This window comes from Mobula birostris, chromosome 14 (genome assembly GCF_030028105.1).
Source record: "Mobula birostris isolate sMobBir1 chromosome 14, sMobBir1.hap1, whole genome shotgun sequence".
Lineage (NCBI taxonomy): Eukaryota > Metazoa > Chordata > Chondrichthyes > Myliobatiformes > Myliobatidae > Mobula > Mobula birostris.
In genome coordinates, this window is record NC_092383.1 from 66091449 (window position 1) to 66110795 (window position 19347).

Genomic DNA, 19347 nt, shown 5'->3' on the forward strand with positions numbered 1-19347 from the left:
GAGGTGGACAAGAGTATTGACAAGAGCATGGAGGTAGATATGACTTCAGCAAGACCTTTGATAAGATTCCACATGATATGCTGGTCCAGGAATGTGCATGTGGATCTAGGGCCGGGGTTCCCAACCTTTTTTATGCCATGGACCCCTACTATTAACTGAGGGGTCCATGTACTCCAGGTTGGGAACCCCTGATCTAGGGTAAGCCAGCTGATTGGTTACAAAATTGGCTTGGTGGTAGGAGTCAGAGGATGTTGGTGAAGGGTTGTCTTACAGACTTGTGTTGGTATTGTGGGTATGTCCTTTTCTTCTTCTGTGATTGTTGGAGGGCTTCACAGCAGTTTCTCAAAGTGGGTAAACCATGTTTGGACACAGTCTTCTGCTGTTTTACCATTTATTTGACCTGATGGGGACTTCTTCCGTCTACTGATCTCGTTGACTAGGTGCCATGCTTCTCCATGCTGCATGTCTTTGTTAGCAGCCTCTACCTCTCTAATCCTCTCAGCTAGTTCCTCTTCCTTCAGTCGGTCATAGGTGGTAAAGACTACAAGTACTTTGGGTCAAGAGTGATGAATTTGGAGAGGGAAGGCGCTGGCGTGAAGGGCTATGAACGACATGAAGGAAATCTGGAAGTCGAACCTGACCAGAGGGCTTAAAAAGAGGATTTTCATAGCAGTCATAGAGTCCATTCTCACGTACAGATGCTAGATGTGGACACTCAACAAGACTATGCGAAAGTCTCTAGATGGTTGCTATACACGAATGTTCCGGATGGCTCTTGATGTGAGTTGGCAACAGCACATGACGAACGTCGAGCCCTATAACGACCCACAGATGCTCACCACTAAAATCGAGGCGAGAAGACTGCAACTAGCGGGGCACTGTCTACGCCACCCTGAGCTACCTGCCAGCCTAGTCATCATATGGGAGCCCAAGCACGGGAGGATGAACCCTGGGCGCCCTCCCAAGACTATGGTCAACATACTCCTAGAAGACAGCGGCGCGGCTAATGTAGATGAACTGAACACACTGATGAGGGAGAGGGAGAAGTGAAGAGTTCGTCATCGTGCCCGATGCCGGCCCCCTAGGCCTGAGTCAACGTAGTAGTAGTAGTAGTAATAGTAGTGTCTTTCAGATTGGAGGCTCCTGAGCAGTGGTGATGTTGAAAGGATTGGTTTTGGGTCCTCTGTTGTTTGTCATATGTGTGAATGATTTGGAGGAGAACGTGGTTTCAGATTAGTAGATTTGCAGATGACACAAACATTGGTGGTTTAGTGGACTGTAATGAAGACTGCCTGTGGTTACAGGATATCAATCAACTGGGAAAGTGGCCAATCGAATGGCTCTTGGAATTTAACTTAGACAAGTGTGAAGTATTACATTTCTTTAAGTTAAACTAGGGCAGACATACACAAGGCCCTGGGAAGTGCTGTTGCACAGTGGGACCTTCAGGTGTAAGTACAAAGTTCTCTAAAAGTGGCAACACAGATAGACAGGGTACTGATGGAGGTATGTGACATGGTTGCCTTCGTCAGCCGAAGAAGCACGAGGAATTAGTCACCTTACAGTTACACAGCACTTCGAAACTAGAGAGGGTGCAGAAAAGAATTGTAAGGATTTAGCTGAATTGGAGAGTTTGTATTATAAGGAGAGACTGAATAGGTTAGGGACACAAGAGACTGTGGATGTTGGATTATAGAGCAAGTTTGTTTTCTTGGATAGGCTGGGTTTGTTCTCCCCAGAGTGAAAGAGGCTAAGAGGTGATATAATTATTGTTATTCTTCCTCTCCGTGTCTTGTGGCGCATCGGGAGGCAGCCTTGCTGCTTCTTTAGCATATTGTCTGTTTTTTACGAGGCCAAGTTGCTAGCTCAACGCTCAGCCCAGCACGGATGGAAAGCGGGCAAGGAGGCGGTGGGATTCGAACCCGGGACCTCTCATCTCACAGTCTGGTCTGGATGCCCCTACACCACCGGCTGGGGATACAATAGAGGTATATAAAATGATGAATGGAATAGATAAGGTAAATAGCTAGGATCTGTTTTGTATTGTAAGGGTGGCTAAAACTAGAGGACATTAGTCTAAGGAGAGAGAGAGTAAAAAGGTTTAAAGGGGATCTAAGTGGTAAATTTTTCACACATGCAGTATTTTGGCTGAGTTACCAGAGGAAGTAATTGATGCAGGAACAGTAACATCAGTCATTTGTTTAGCAACACAGTACAGAGTAGGCCCTCTGAGCCACGCGGCCCCCACCTTCCACCCCCAGCAACACCTGACAAACTTGCTTAACTCCAACCTAATCATGGGTCAATTTACAATGAGCATTGTATGTCTCTGGACTGCGGGAGGAAGCCAGGGCACTCAAGGAAATCCCTTGCATTCCACGGGTGGGATGTATAGACTCCTTACCTACAGTGCTGGAAGTGCATGCCCCGTGCTGTGATAGTGTTGCTCTAACTGTTACGTTGCCACTGAAGAGGCAGCTGGACAGATATTTGAATGAACAAGGTGTAGAGGAATATGGAATTATTGCATGGAAGATTAGGTAGACATGTTGGCCAGCATAGACATACAGTAGGTGGAGTTGAAGAACCTGTTTCTTTTGTTATAAGACTCTAATGACCCTGACTTAGAAAGCTGAGGACTGAAAAGTTGGTCTCAGTTTTGGAACTTTGAACTTCATTTCTGGACAGATAAAACTGAGAAGTGGAGAAGATATGTTAATCTTCTATCAGGTCTTATAATGCACACCTAAAGTATTATGCATTGTCCTGTCTTTTACTACAATGAAGAATATAGAGGCTAAGCCTGGTTATCTGGAACAACAAGATCTTGCTATATTTGTTAGATTAAAGTCTGTAATGATAGAGTTTGATGATGACAAAGAGAGGAGGTTCACTCAGAGCATTACCTCCGGATATAGACCAGCTGCTTCTGTACTATAGCCTTGACATACATAAGGTCAAGGTAGGATTGTCAGGTCTCCATATGTAGAACACTTATCACACATGCTCCATCTCTTGGTACTTGGTGTGAGCATTCGAAAGAGTTCACCTTCAATGTCCTTTTGTAGGCAGCTCAGAGAAAAAAAATTTAAAGGAAAGAGCATGGACCCATGGTTGGGAAGAAGAATTTAGGCATCTGCTCATTACTAATAAGTCAATCCATTGGACTCAACATTTTTGTCTCAAAGTTCATGTAATAAATTTAAAGATAGAGCAAAATAAGCTCATTCATGGTTGAGCATTAATGACAGAGTTGAGTTCTAGTCAAATGCTCTTCTAAAATGTCTTAATCTTCAGAAGCAATACTAATACAAGAGAATCATACACAATAGGCTAAATGAGTCTATTTCCTTTATTTTGATGCCTGTATTAGCCTGCAATTGAAATTACAGCAGGCACTTCAGCCCATCTTGTGCAGACCAGCCAAGAAGTCCATCAAATTTATGAGGTGGAATGACTTATTCTGAAGCACCTGAAGATGCATAATGTTTCACAGGCTTAACAATAAGCTTTTGGCACATGTACTCTTCACTCTTCCAGAATGCCTGTAAAGGAGGCAGGAGGAAGTCATTTCAATATCAGTAGTAGGCTTCTATGCCAAAAATGCTGAGATGTGAACCTTTGCCAAAATTTTGTAATGAGTTTCAGAAATATAATTGCAAGATTAATTAGCCAATAGGTGAAAAAATATAATAACAAAAAATATTTCTATTTATTCAGCCTTGTTTTAATCCAATTGCATTTTGGCTCCAATTCTAAATAGTAAATTGTGTTCCAAAATATTTCAAATAATAGACACTGTTACTCAACTTTATGCCACTCTGATATTCTATAGACTGCAGTTTACAGATCTACCAGACTGAGGTTTTTTTGGAGGGTGGTATATTTGCTGTGAATATGTTTCTACTGGGAAAAAAATTATTACAGTTTATTTTGTAACTTGGATTAAATCAAACCTTGCTTGTTTAAACCTTTTTGATCTAAGTTGATTTCAAGCACACTGCCCAAATTTAGTATTTTTGATTGTACTAGGATTTTTCCTTCTTGTTCTTCTGCCTTTGAAAGTTTTTACAGTATTAATTAAACATTTAATGCTGCCAACTCTTGCATTTTTTATGTCTCAGTTTTGCCATACTTTTTCCTATTGCCTTTCAAGGCTAAATATGCTGTACTAAATTTGGTAATGTGACTGCTTAGGATTCTGAGGAATGTCTTCACCATGCAACCTAAACTGATAGGCTGTCAGATCCCCCCCTCACTGCTAACTGGCTGCTTATGTAATTAGTATTCAAAAAATGCTTGGAGCAGAGTCTGAATGGTGCAGTCTCACATCAATTATTCTTCCCATTTCATGTTTGGTTGCTAAATCATATAAGGAGTCACTACACACTTGCTTGGTTCTTCAACAGCTAGTTTTATTATTCAAGCTATCAAACATTGTCAAATCTATCTTTCCTTGGATGTAGCTGGATTTCACTGCAAAGGGGTGATTCAACTGGGGACTCTGGACTGTACAGCTGTAGCTTGGGCTTTTTTGGATCACAAGGTAGAAAAAATGTCACGGTTTAGAAAGCACGAATACAAAAGGCAGGTGAGCGAGGATCCAGATATTGATAACCTGCTGGCAAATCTTTCTCCGGAGGAAATGCAAGAACTACAAATAGAGCTGGAGGTCATGGATCCTAATTCCAGTGTGGCTGTCGGATTGAGACAGAGAAACCAGCTAGAGAAGCAGCCAACAGGAACGTGTGATCAGGAGGTAATACTCACCTACTGTGAGAAATCAGATAGAGACTGATAGAGAAGGAGTTGTCTATTGACAGGAGTATTTTGATGTATATTAATAACTAGTCAAAATGGATTGAAAGTTTGAGTACTACAGTTACAATTGACAACATCTTTAATACTTTGCTTATACTCTGTTCATTCAACAAACATTGTGATAAATATTCATGCCTGCTGTTCTTCATTTGCATGCTCTAATGAGTTGATTCTTTGATAGTGAAATTGCCTGATTTTGAGTGTGAATGTGTGTGTGTGAAAGAGAGAGAGGGAGAGAGAGCGAAGGGGGAGGGAGAGGGGTAGAGAGAGAGGGAGAAGGCGAGAGAGAGAAAGAGAGAGAGTGTATTTCTGTGTGTATGCACACATAAACATGTTTGTATATGTCTGTGCACAGTATATAAATTTTTTTTTATATCGAGAATAGATTTGAAGTTTTACGTTCATGGATAAAGTGAGTGGGCAGTTTCACCATCTTTACTCGATTAACATCATGGCAGTCCCTCTTTCGAATCAAGTAGTAAAATTGGATTGTGATTTAAGCACTAAAATGCATGAGTGTTAAGATTATCGTTATATTGGTAACTTCAGAGACTGTCCTAAATGTTTTGCCAACAAAAAACATTAATGTTAAATTGTTACTGATGTCTCAATTAAAACAACATTCGAGTCCATCTACTGAATTAGACCAGTATTCTGATTTGGGCTTTGCAAAATTAAAATATTATGAACTGAAGAACCCCAGTAGTGTGTGCGTTCTCAGTTCAAAAACTTCTAAAGGATACCATCACTGAAAAATTCCCAGTGACCTGGAGTTGTTTTCTCATATTTATGGGCTTCGCATGATATTGATGATTGACAAATGCATTAAGATTTGGAAAATCTACTATACTGATCATATGCTTGACTATTTTTCCCACAACAGAAATGCATTCTACCAAACTTGGCTTCAACCATCCAGCATTCATGCTGATTGTCATTGGTTCAAGAGCCTTGAGACGTGGTCTGCTCATTATCTAGACCTTGTGGTGTTAGTAATTCAGTAGAACAGCTTATGCTGTACCCCTAAGGTCCTTGGGAAGTGGTGATGTGTGGCTGTTCAGGTAGTTTCTAGGATGTATTACAGTTTCATGGTCATTAAAGTAAAAGCAAAATCCATAAGTGCTTATATTTGGTAAATTATACTTTAAAATTTCAAATGACTTATGAGCAGCAGGTAAATAATATTTTATAATGGATGTTATGGTTAGGTGTAGACAAAGTTGTGTGGCGTCAGGATCAAGATTACAGGTTTAGGAGAATAAGAGATGTCAATGTTGGATATCTTGAGCTTCTGTAAATTACCAGCTTGTAATCCAAGAGCTGTCCTTTCTTGCAGATTGACTTTTGCAATGTAATTTTTTATCCTCAGTCATAGAATCTGTTGCTGAAGATTGGGGATATGTCAAATCTTTATCTGTGAATAGCCTTTTCCAACTACAAGACATCAAGAGGCATTTTCAGTATTATAATAGTACCCACTTAAATGACTTTGGAATTCATCCAGTTGCATCCAATTATACTTCAAGAGCTTTTTGCAGGGAAGGCCTCTGGGAGGCCATGGGACCCAAGGAATCAGTGTGGTCATGGAAATAACCAGTAACGTAACAGATAAAACTAATGGTCATGGAAAAGCAAAGTGAGGGGCTGTCATTGGCTAAGTAGTGTATGAAAGTGTGGAGGTGGGTGGAGAGGCTGGTCAATTGCCAAAGATGGGTTATTGAGTCTCGAGTCAGAGGCACTATGCCAATTCCCATTTGTGAGTTCTGTCTATAATTAGAGTCACATCGTTACAAAGTACAGAAGCAGAACCTTTGAGATCCTAAGCCTACATTGGCCAACAAACATCCATTTACAGTTATTCTACACTATTTCTATTTGATTAAAACACAGAACATAGCACTTCAGCCTTTAGCCCATGATGTTATGCCTAAATTAAGACAATCTAACCCTTCCCTCCCACATAGTCCTCCATAATTCCAACACGTTGCACATTTCCACCACCTTCCCTAAGATTAAACCAATTGCTTACCTGCCACCCTTCATGTCATCGAGATGTGTGAGATTGGGTGCCACAGTATCATAGCAGTTAGTGCTACGCTATTACGGCTCGGGGAGATCGAGTTCTGAGTTCGATTCTGACACCATCTGTAAGAAGTTTGTACATCCTTCCCTTGAGTGCATGGGTTTTCTCCAGGTGTACCGGTCTCCCCCCACAGTCCAAATTGTACCGGTTAATTGGTTATGGTAAATTGCCTGTGTCTGATTTCCTCCCACATTCCAAAGACGTGTGGGTTAATTAGCCATTGTAAATTGGCTAGGGTTAAATAGGTGGGTTGCTGAGCGGGTGCGGCTCTGGGCCAGAAGGGCCTGTTTTGCTCTGTACCTCTAAGTAAATCAATAAACAAAACAGAAAACCCAGACACCTGGAGGAAGTGCACACGGTCACAGCGAGAACATGACAACTCCTCACAAACAGCACAGCAGGGTTAAACCTGACTCAGACAGCAGTCAGAAAAATATAGTGAGCGGTTGGGACTGAAGATGTAACAGTGTTCAAAGACAAATAGAAAGGAATTTGTAAGGTTCTCTTAAATGTGCCATGGACAGACTTTTAAGATCATAAATGCATGTACAGGAATAAACCATACGATCCTAATGCTGAGTTTATGCATCAGATAGAGGTTAAAAGTCTCAAACTGAAGTGAAGCTGGATGAAGAGTAATGTAAGTTCATTAAACCCTCACAGTTGGGGAATCGTCATCCTAATTAGGAAAAGCTTCAGGACATGGTCTTAAACAAACCATTTGATGGATTGCAGCCAAAATTTTATTCTGTGGGAATCAGTTTATAAAAACCAGTACTGATGTTTCAGTTGCAAAACAAAGCTTGCTTTACAACCAAGCGACCAGTTACTTAACTCATGAGGAAAACTTGTGGTGAATTTTAGTGAGAAGGAGCCTCCAATCTGATATTTCAGAACATTATTGAGGTGCAAAAATGCCATTCCCTATTCCCAGTTCCTCCACCTCCGCCCCATCTGCTCTGAGGATGAGGCTTTCCGTTCCAGGACGTCTCAAATGTCCTCTTTCTTTAAGGATCGTGGTTTCCCTTCTACCGTCATCAATGATGCCCTCACCCGCATCTCCTCCATTTCCCACACTTCGGCCCTCACCCCATCCTCCCGCAACCACAACAGGGACGGAGCTCCCCTTGTCCTCACCTACCACCCCACCAGCCTCCAGAACCAGCACATTATCCTCCGCTACTTCCACCACCTTCAACAGGACCCCACCACTAAGCACATCTTTCCCTCTCCACCCCTCTCCACTTTCCGCAGGGATTGGTCCCTTCGCGACTCCCTTATCCGCACGTCCATCCCCACGGATCTCCCACCCGGCACTTATCCCTGTAAGCGTAAGTGCTACACCTGTCCCTACACCTCCTCTCTTGCCACCATTCAGGGCCCCAAACAGTCCTTCCAGGTGAGGCAACACTTCACTTGTGAGTCTGTTGGGGTCATCTATTGCATCCGGTGCTCCCGGTGCGGCCTCCTCTACATCGGTGAAACCCGATGCAGATTGGGGGACCGCTTCGTCGAGCACCTCCACTCTGTCCGCCACAACAGACAGGATCTCTCGGTAGCCACCCACTTCAACTCTGCTTCCCATTCCCATTCAGATATGTCCATACATAGCCTCCTCTACTGCCATGATGAGGCTAAACTCAGGTTGGAGGAGCAACACCTCATATACCGTCTAGGTAGTCTCCAGCCCCTTGGTATGAACATAGATTTCTCCAACTTCTGGTAATTCCCTCCCCCTCCCTTCCTCTATCCCTAAGTCACTCTGCCCCCTCCCCCCGCTGCCTATCACCTCCATCATGGTTCCGCTTCCTTCTTCTACTATCCATTGTTTTCCTGCCTATGACATCGATGCTTCCCCTCCCCCACCCCTTTGTCTTTCAAATTACTGGTCTTACAACCGAACCTACAAGTATTCTTCAAATCCTTCCCCCTCCTTCATTCTTCAGTCCTGACAAAGGGTTCCGGCCCGAAACGTTGACTCATCGTTTCCACTGATGCTGCCCAACCTGCTGAGTTCCTCCTGCGCACTGTAAGTGTTGCTTTGATCCCAGCATCTGCAGATTATTTTGTGTTTATTATTGAGGTACTGTCTTCTCAAAGGCTTGTTAAACAGACCCTCTCTGGACAGTTCACTTGGATACTTACAAAATGGTCCCTTAAATGGTACCAGGAAATCCTCCTGCTTCTATAGGATCTCAGCCCAAAGTATCGACTGTTTATTCATTTCAATAGATGCTGCCCGAATTGCTGAGTTCTTCCCGCATTTTTTGTGTGTTGCTTTGGATTTCCGCGTGTTAATACACATGACATCTTTCCCTTATGCCACATCATCAACATCACTCGGTCAGTCAATGGTTAAGACAATGACTTGTAAATAAGTTGATCATCATAAACAAGATGGACAATACATTAATCGTACTTCTCCAAATGCAATTGGATTATTTTATCTGAAATCCTGTTACTTTAGTGAGGGAGCTATATTTTAAAATAGTGTTCCATTTTGTTGGCACTCTAGCTTTAAGATCTTCACAGCAGCTGCTTCACCTTCATACCTTCTGATGATGGCAACTGTATACATAATGAGGTGATGAGATCTCTCCTGCACAGATCATGGTTAGATATGGGGTGTGAAGGTGGGCCATTCCTGAGATAGGTGGGGAAATAGAATTGTGTGTGACATTTCCTCTGGCAGTCAGGCTCTGCCCTCTCTCTGTGACCTCCCAAAGATTCTCCTCTTTTTCCTCATTTCAACATCAGAGTTTGGCACCTCCCTATTTGTGGTCACTGCACTGCAGGAAGAATGCAATTTAAGCTACCGAGGGTGCAGAATAGGCTTACGTGAATGTTGCCTGTACCGGACCATTTGAGTTATAAGAAGAGTTTGGATAGGCTAGGCCTGTTTTCCCTCGCCAGAAGGTGAATGAGGGGAGACCACTGCGGTTTATAAAATCAAAAGGGATATGAATAAGTGGAGAGTCAGTTTTTTCCCCAAGGGTAGGGGTTAAAACCCAAATGGCATTGGATGAGGATGAGAGAATCTAAGGGGCAATCTTTTTTTCTCGCCAAGTTTGGTGTATCGATGCAACAAGCTGCCGGAGGATGTAGTGGAGACAGGTGCATTTACAATGTTTAAAGGACTTTCAGACAGGAATATGGATGGGAAAGGTTTAAAAGGACATGGGCCAAACAAAGGCCCATATTATCATAGATAGACACCTCATCAACATGGATGAGTTGGGCTACGGGGCCTGTCCCCATTTTCTACTACTTTATATATCTCAGTGTATTATTGTTGTGCACATTGAAGATATGAACTAGTTGTGCGGTTAATAAAAGATTTTGTTTTTCTTCACAATCCATTGCCATTGAAGTTTGTGATAACGTGATATAGTTGTACATATAACACTATATCAATTTGACATTGTGAATGAAAGGACATTGTGTTCAGGAGAGTGGAGTTTAATTTATAATTTCAGAGTAGTAAGGCTTGGTGTATGGAATGGTGTTGGTTGGAAGATGGGCATACATTTGGATCTAAATAAAAGTCAATGTCAAGCTTATTGTCAGATGGAAAAGTGCATGCATGCACATACAGTAAAAATAAGACCATAAGGAGGAGAATTAGGCCATTTAGCCATCAAAAGCCTGCTCCACCATTTCATTATGACTTATCCATTTTCCCCCTCAGACCCTATCTCCTGTCTTCTCTCCAAATTCCTTCATGCCCTGACTAATCAAGCATCTATCAACCTCAGCCTAAATGGCCTCTACAGCTGCCTGTGGCAATGAATACCACCAGGTTCACCACTCTCTGGTTAAAGAAATTCCTCCTCGTTTCTGTTCTAAAAGAACGCCCCTCTATTCTGAGTCTGTGTCCTCTGGTCTTAGACTCCCCCACTATAGGAAATATCCTCTCCACATCCACTCTGTCAAGGCATTTCAACATTTGATTAGTTTCAATGAGGTCACCCCTCATATTACAGGAACATAGCATCATATAATCAGAAGAACGACATGAATTATACATAATTTGACAAAAAAAGAATACAATCAGAACAAAAAGAAAGTAAAGTCCATTTTATTGCAAAGTGACCCTAATACATAGATGCAGAATTAGGCCACACACATCAAAGTTGCTGGTGAACGCAGCAGGCCAGGCAGCATCTCTAGGAAGAGGTACAGTCGACGTTTCGGGCCGAGACCCTTCATCAGGACTAACTGAAAGATGAGCTAGTAAAGGTGTTGCTTGAAATTCCAGCATCTGCAGATTTCCTCGTGTTTTCCTTGTGTTTGTAGGCCATTTGGTTAATAAAGTCTGCTCCACCATTCCATCTTGGCTGATATAATATGCTTCTCAATTCATTCTCCATTCTCCTGCCTTACTAATCAAGAATCTATCAACCTCCACTTTAAATATACCCACTGACTTGGCCTCCACAGCGATCTGTGGCAATGAATTCCACAGATAACACTACCCTCTGGCTAAAAAGATTCCTCATCATCTCTGTTGTAAAGGGATGTTCTTCTATTTTGATGCTGGTGCCCCCGGTCCTCGACTCCCCCACTGTAGGAAAAATCCTCTCCACATCAACTCTATCTAAGCTTTTAAATATTTGATAGATTTCGATCAGATCCCCCCCCCCATTCTTGTAATCTCCAGTGAATACAGGTGCAGAACCATCAAATGCTCTTCATACATTAACCCTTTCATTCCGGGGATCATTCTGGTGAATATCCTCCAGACCCTCGCCAATGCCAGCACATCCTTTCTCAGATAAGGGGCCCAAAACTGCTCACAGTACTCCATACTGACATGACAAAATGTTGTAAACTTATGTAAATAGGCTGCACATTTTGAGCTGGGTAGTTTGCAAGCTTGAAATTTCGATGCGGCTGTTTTAATTTGTGCCATCCCCAGTTTTGGGGGAAGACTCTGGTAGCACTTCAGATGTAAATCAAATCCATAGCAAAAGCTCAGACAAAACTATCCTCATGAATAAAGCTATTAATCTGTGCAAATCCAGTGTTTATTTTCGTAATAAATAATGCACCCTGGCGCCATTACACAATGTTTATGAAATAACTTCATCACTTGGGTAGTAGCATAAGGATATTGCAACTGAGTGTAGTGACAACTCTGAGTATTTTACTCAATCCTTCTATGTTGACACTTAGTTTGACAGGCGATTGGATCCTCCATCCGAGGTAACCTTTGCATTACCTGTGCAAGATGTGTCAACAGACAATTTCAATTCATTGCCGAGACTATTTCTATCCTCTACAGTACGTCAACTCCTGAACGTATGGCAGCCTCTGGTGGGAAGCAATCAAGGCCTTGTGGTCTAGTCAATTTTCTACTTCAAAATGAAAGTGCTTTGAGTCAAGGTATAGGCTCCTGCCATAGAAATCAATGTGGGCAATCACGATTGAAGTGATATGTAAACCTCAGATATGTTCTGAACTGCTGTGAGACTCTAGTGTCATAGAACTATGGAGTCAGAGAATCATACAGCATGGATATAGGCCCTTCAGCTTTTGTGGTCCACGCAGACCAAGATTCCTCTCTAGTTTAGTCCCATTTGCCCACATTTGGCCCAAATCCCACTATACCAGGGGTCTCCCTGGGGTCCATGGACCCATTGGTTAATGGTAGGGATCCATGGCATCAACAAAGTTGTGAAACCATTCTCTATACCTTTCCTATCCACGTAGCTGTCCAAGAGTCTTTTAAATGTTGTTAATATACCTTCTGCCACCACTTCCTCTGACAGTTCGTTCCACATACTGACCATCCTCTGGGAGAAAAGTTTCCCCTCAGATCTCTTTTCAATCTCTCCCCTCTTACCCTACACCTAGTTCTTAAAGCCTGAACCTTGGAGAAAAGGCATTCACCCTCTGTCCATAAAAATTATATTTGGTTTCGATAACACAGAAATAAAGATGGTAAAATTAAAAATGGGCTGGGTGGGGGGAAATCGAATAAGTACTTGGTGGTGAGATCCGCAGCTCCACATCTCCAGCTGGCTGGTGGTTCTGTTTTGGCCAATAATGGTTCAACCTGTTTACGTTCAGTAGGATTCAAACATGGAAGGCGGAAGGAACTGGGTGAGAGAGTGAGAGTCTCATCGTTGAAGCCTCATTGTGCCTTACTAGATGCCTTTCAGGTCTACAAGGTCAGCTTGCTCATCCCTCAGATGAGGGTGGGTAAACATGGTCTAAGGGCCAAATCCAACAGGATTCAGCCCATAGCAAATTAATTTGAACACCAAACTAGAATATAGACGAGAATTAATAATGTTATGTTATCTTAATTCCCTCTTCAACAGCAATGTCTGAAAATTGAACAGACTTCACAAAAAGCATGTTGTGAGCTCTGTAACAACACACATCAAAATTGCTGGTGAACGCAGGAGGCCAGGCAACATCTCTAGGAAGAAGGACAATTGCCGTTTTGGGCCGAGACCCTTCGTCAGGACTAACTGAAGGAAGAGCTAGTAAGATTTGAAAGTGGGAGGGAGAGGGGGAGATCCAAAATGATAGGAAAAGACAGAAGGGGGAGGGATGGAGCCAAGAGCTGGACAGCTGATTGGCAAAAGGGATATGAGAGGATCATGGGACAGAAGGCCCAGGGAGAAGGAAAAGGGGGAGGGGGGAAAAACCCAGAGGATGGGCAAGGGGTATAGTCAGAAGGACAGAAGGTGCTACACATGCCCTTACACTTCCTCCCTTGCCACCATTCAGGGCCCCAGACAGTCCTTCCAGGTGAGGTGACACTTCACCTGTGAGTTGGCTGGGGTGACATACTACGTCCAGTGCCCCCGATGTGGCCTTCTATACATTGGCGAGACCTGACACAGACTGGGAGATCGTTTCGCTGAACACCTATGTTCCATCCGCCAGAGAAAGCAGGATCTCCCAGTGGCCACACATTTTAATTCCACATCCTATTCCCATTCTGATATGTCTGTCCACGGCCTCCGCTACTGTAAAGATGAAGCCACACTCGGGTTGGAGTAGCCTCCAACCTGATGGCATGAACATTGGCTTCTCAAACTTCCGCTAATGCCCCACCTCCCCCTCATACCCCATCCGTTATTTATTTATATACACACATTCTTTCTCTCTCTCTCCTTTTTCTCCCTCTGTCCCTCTCACTATACCCCTTGCCCATCCTCTGGACTTTTCCCCCCTCCCCCTTTTCCTTCTCCCTGGGCCTCCTGTCCCATGATCCTCTCATATCCCTTTTGCCAATCTACTGTACAGCTCTTGGCTCCATCCCTCCCCCTCCTGTCTTCTCCTATCATTTTGGATCTCCCCTTCCCCCTCCCACTTTCAAATCTCTTACTATCTCTTCTTTCAGTTAGTCCTGATGAAGGATCTCGGCCTGAAACGTCGACTGTACCTCTTCCTAGAGATGCTGCCTGGCCTGTTGCGTTCACCAGCAACTTTGATGTGTGCTGCTTGAATTTCCAGCATCTGCAGAATTCGTCGCGTAGTGTGCTCTGTGTAGGTCTGTTATCAAAAGGGGCACATGAGAAATTGTGAACAGATGCCAGAATGAAACTTTTGATGTTAATGGTCCCAGATGTAGCTGTTTAGAATTTTTCCGATGCTATTGACTAGCTCCTTTTAAGGGAATGTGTCAGTATAACAGCTGTTAAAAAGAAATGACATAACATAATCTGCTTTTGACTTGTCAGTGTTACAGCCTCCAGTATTCCCAATCTAAATCTCCACAATATGTTATTTTTTTTCTCTTATCACTGGAGACTGCAAAAGCCTGAAGAAAAATGGTAAGAATAATTTCTACAATAACAAGGGCAGACTCTAAATAAAGTATCAACTGCGTAATGCTAATGCTACGATGGGAAAAGTAGATGTTATTTCTTTGCTGCACAACAATATGAATCTCCATATTTCAACTTACGAGAGAATAATCAATCTTAGAGCTGTGGAAAACAATCCACCAGTCTTTGAACATTTGTTGATTCCAGTAATCTTGGCAAAAGGACAATGTCTTGCCACTAGTTCAGTTCATTGCTTTATTTCCTAGGAAGCAGGGATGCAGAACTTTTCATCACAAATCTGGCTTCAAAGCACAGACCAAGAGCGGCTTCACTGCGGGATTATATTTTGTAGATTTGAAGCCGTGTCTAACGAACAATGAATCTTTCTGCTGAAGCCACTAAGAGGTCCTTGGTTCCAGTTATCCACTCTACCAATGATTAAACACCTTGTTATGAGCTCTGGTGCTGAAAAGCTATAGAAAGGGTACTGTCTTTTTTTTTTAAGGAAACTGAGAATAATGTTAAAGAAAAAGTTAACCAAAGCTGGGCAGCCAATGAAAAAGTGAGTGCAAGAAGCTTGTCAGGACCTAAATGAGTATCTCTGTATGCCTGTTGTTTCAATGGTCTCTTCACACACTCATCCCTTCCTCAGACTCATGAGTCCATTAGCCTCTCTCCCTACCCTACTCTCCCACCTACTTCTCCTATTTTTCCTACTGTCTGCTGATATAAACTCTGCACATTCATCTAGACAGTACATCACTGAAGCCATATGGATATTTGTGGACAATCCACAATCAAGGTTGATTGTTACTTTAAGACGTTCGTGAAAGCTGATCCTGAATCTTCTCAAATATTTTTTTCTTTCTTAAATTAAAGTAATTGTATTCCAGTCTCCCCTCCACTGAGTGCTATGGAAGAGATTTTTCGCAGTGGTTCTGAAGAATGGTGAATATTTTACATTAATATTTTTCAGCAGCGGATGACCTTTGCTGAAAACTCAAGTACTGTTGGCAGTTTATTTATTTGTGGGTCCCAAACTATACTTAGCTTTGAAGAAAATATTTCTCAGAATCAACTTTATCTTTGCTTAATCCACATGAACTTTGTTACATTCGGAACAGATGGAATTTAATCTTTCACAGATGATTAGTAGGTATGCTTCAAAACTAGTTGAATATTTAATCTGTACACATGTGTACCATCTATTATGATCTATTATCTAATTTGTGTATATCATTTTAATAATTCTTCTCTTGTCAGTTCAGATTCAGGTTTAGATTCATTTATTTATCACATGTACATCAAAACATACAGTGAAGTCCGTCACACACACAAAATGCTGGAGGAACTCAGCAGGCCGGGCAGCATCACTGGAAAAAAGTACAGTCGATGTTTTGGGCCGAAATCCGAATGTCAACTGTACTTTTTTTGCATAGATGCTGCCTGGCCTGCTAGGTTCCGCCAGCATTTTGTGTCATTTGCGTTAATGAACACCGCAACCTAAGGATGTGCTGGGGCAGCGCATAAGTGTATAAATGTCGCCACACATTCCGGCACCAACATAGCATGCCCTCGATGCTCAGCAGAACAAAACAGGCACAGACACAGACACACACACACACACACACACACTTCCAACCCCAGGACAGGCCTCTAGGCTGCCAACCTCCAGTGTTCTCACGGAATCGCAGCCAACGGGCCTCTGACTTCCCCAGTGGATCTCAAACTCATATACCCAGGGCTTCTGCCATCGGGCTTTGGCTTCTGAATTTCTAACTGACCTTTGAGCTTAGATCGTCGCTAAGGACCCCAGTACTAGCTGATAACAAGACCCCGAATTCTAGCCCTCAAACTCTGGTCTTTCCAATGACAGGATACTGAACTCTAGGTTCAAACTCCAGACATCTTGACTCGTGTCGTGCACCTTGGTGGGGGGAGGGCGCGGTCACTAACCCGTGCGCCTCCTGCTCCAAAAGATATCTCAGTATTTATTTGACTGTTTTTAGGCCAATCTGTATCATCGCAATATACAGGTATGTCAACAATTTTTAACATGAGGAAAGATCTGCTAAACTGTTTCATAAAATGCTGGAAAAATAAAATTTTACTTGCATTTGAAAGGATACAGAGAATGGGGACAAAATGACAAGGAGACGAACTGTGAGTTACACCTAAAGAATCTATTTAGCAAAGAAAGAAAGATCACTACACTCAGCTCATGTAAATGTACAAATGTTAGTTGATAGACTAAACTCTATGTGAGCTTTGAAAAGAAGGGCACTGAATATAAATACATTGTAAGTGTATTAAAATTACATTTAGAAGGGTATTGGTTAGAGGTCCTTCACTCAATAGTGATAAATATTTGTGATTTCCCAGGTAGGAAATAAAGGAAGAAATAAGGGTTTGTTCCTGACACAATTAAATGTTTTGGTGGGAGGAATTACAGAAATGGAATAATAGATTGCATTGGATTAAAGTTCCTTTTCTAGGTGTACTTAGCTTTCTCATCTTCATGAAACAGTTAAATATTCTCAGATTCTTACATCAAAAGCTTAAAAAAAGAATAACATTATGGAATCATATATTATTGCAGCACAGAATGAGGACACTCAATCCATTACTCTGCCAGCTTTGTATTTTTTGTTGTTGCAATGTGAAGTCATGTAAAGTGTCCTCTGCTTACAATTTACAAGCTTTTATTGACACTATATTAATGTTACAAGGTATCAACAGGAAATTTGTAATCTTTGGTGTTCGTCCATCGTCGACGTTGATGAGGACCTCGACACCATTATGATGGTGTCGAGACTAGCGCGTGATTTGGATGTAAGTGAGGGAGAGTTGTGCAGTATCAGCTTCACTCTCCCTTCCCAATTCCCATCTGGATCCAGTGGCAAGACAGAGTCAAGATGGCTGGAGATAGGACTAGGTGCAGTGGATGACCAGGACGTCTTCTGTGTCTTGTCCTGCTCTACACGTTCCAGAATGCTTGCAGAGACCGCCTTCTTGACTGTTGGATCTTCCATTTGTCTCGTCCCCTCAATCTGCCAGAGTCTGTCTTCACATGCTGGGATAGACAACTCCCTATCTCACCGAGGGTTTGAGACCCGTCGGCTACCCTCACCTGGTTTAGCTGGCTTGTCGAAGCCATTGCCCGGGGTGTGGCCGCTGTCGCATGCAAACAGCTACGGGGAGCCGCAGGTGAGAGCTGAGTGCCAGGTGGGGACCAAAGGTGGACTAACCGCCTTGAAAAGGATGCAATATGTTCCCCCACCAGAGGTGCTACCCCCTCCCTGACACCCCATACACCCCTTTGGTATAGATTTTATCACTGCATTGTCAAATTCACTGAGATTTTCTCTATCCATACAATTTCTGTAAAGTAAAATGGACAAAATATAATGATAAATAACAGGAGTACATTAGTTCTTTTTTCGAGATTCAAATTGATGCTCTGCCTCCATCTTTTTAATACTTTATTCCCCACCTCTGATGATGCAGCGTTTTTAGCATTTTGGTTAAGGTGCGTTCTGGAATCTTAGAATGCTGCATAGAACCTCTCACGGATTCATTTTTACCTGGTTTAGTCACTTATCGAGATTATGTCCAATTTCAGACAGCTCAACCACAAAACAGAAAAAATCTACTTCCCTTCTTTATTTTAAACAGTCAGTCTAGGGCGGGCCAATCCTTAACTTTCATTTTACCACAAAGGACAGTAGCCATATGTAAGCCCTTTAACTCTGCAAAAGTATTCTGGAAGGCCGTTGGCGGATCCTGTCACTATCAATACCTCCCAATGATGTGGATGCTCTAAACTGAGCATGATACTCTAAGGAAGGCTAGCCAACTAGTTCTTAAATATTGTGCTTTTCCTGATGAAACACAGTATCCAATCAGACCATGAAGTTTAAGTTTCAAGTGACCTGTTGTCAAACTGGAAACAGTTTGATTGTGGATGCCGAACTGCTAGAAAATATGGGAAATTCTGTACTGCATTGCAGGACTCCATGTGGAATCTGTTGCCATAAGGTGGATGTCCCAAGGATAAAGATAAATATTAAAGGTTAGCTTCATTTGTCACAAGTACATTGAAACATCACAACATACCGTCAACTGTCTTGTGCGCCATTGTCCAACACAATCCAAGGAGGTGGTGGAAGACAAGGATTGAGTGGAGTAGGGTGTAAAGTGAATCACAAGAGGGATAGAAAAAATGTTTAGAAAAACATTCTTGTTTTTCTAAAATGAGTCCTGAAGAAGTACCTTGGCCTGAAATATTGACTGTTTATTCATTTTCCTAGATGCTACCTGACCTGCTGAGTTCCACTGGCATTTTGTTTGTGCTGCCTTAGAAAAAAGTTGCCCTTTATGTTATAATTTCTAGGTTCTGAGGTGAATCTTGATGAAGGGTTTTGGCCCGAAACGTCGACTGTTTACTCATTTCCATAGATACTTCTTGACCAATTGAGTTCCTCCAGCATTTTGTGTGTGTTGTTCTGAAGTAGGGCAGCTGGTGTGAGAATTTGGGATAATTTGAATTTATTTAAATCTTACATCCATCCCGCAACTTGAGGGAGTAAAAATCTTTGCAATTTGACTCTGTCATAGTGTACAGACATATGAATTTATAAGTCTGATGGCTTGTAC

General features: G+C 42.3%; 1 protein-coding gene across 2 annotated transcripts in view; it reads left to right on the forward strand.

The window, feature by feature from the left end:
* The first annotated feature begins 4322 nt into the window (after positions 1–4322).
* LOC140209947 (leiomodin-1-like) overlaps positions 4323–19347 on the forward strand; it is a 29972-nt gene continuing 14947 nt past the window's right edge. The window contains exon 1 of one of the 2 annotated variants that reach the window (XM_072278632.1): positions 4323–4759. In XM_072278632.1, coding sequence (XP_072134733.1) covers positions 4556–4759 — 204 coding nt within the window. In that variant the 5' untranslated portion in view covers positions 4323–4555. Of the gene's footprint in view, positions 4760–14621; positions 14698–19347 lie in introns of those variants that run through there. The other variant, XM_072278633.1, reaches the window with a different exon arrangement.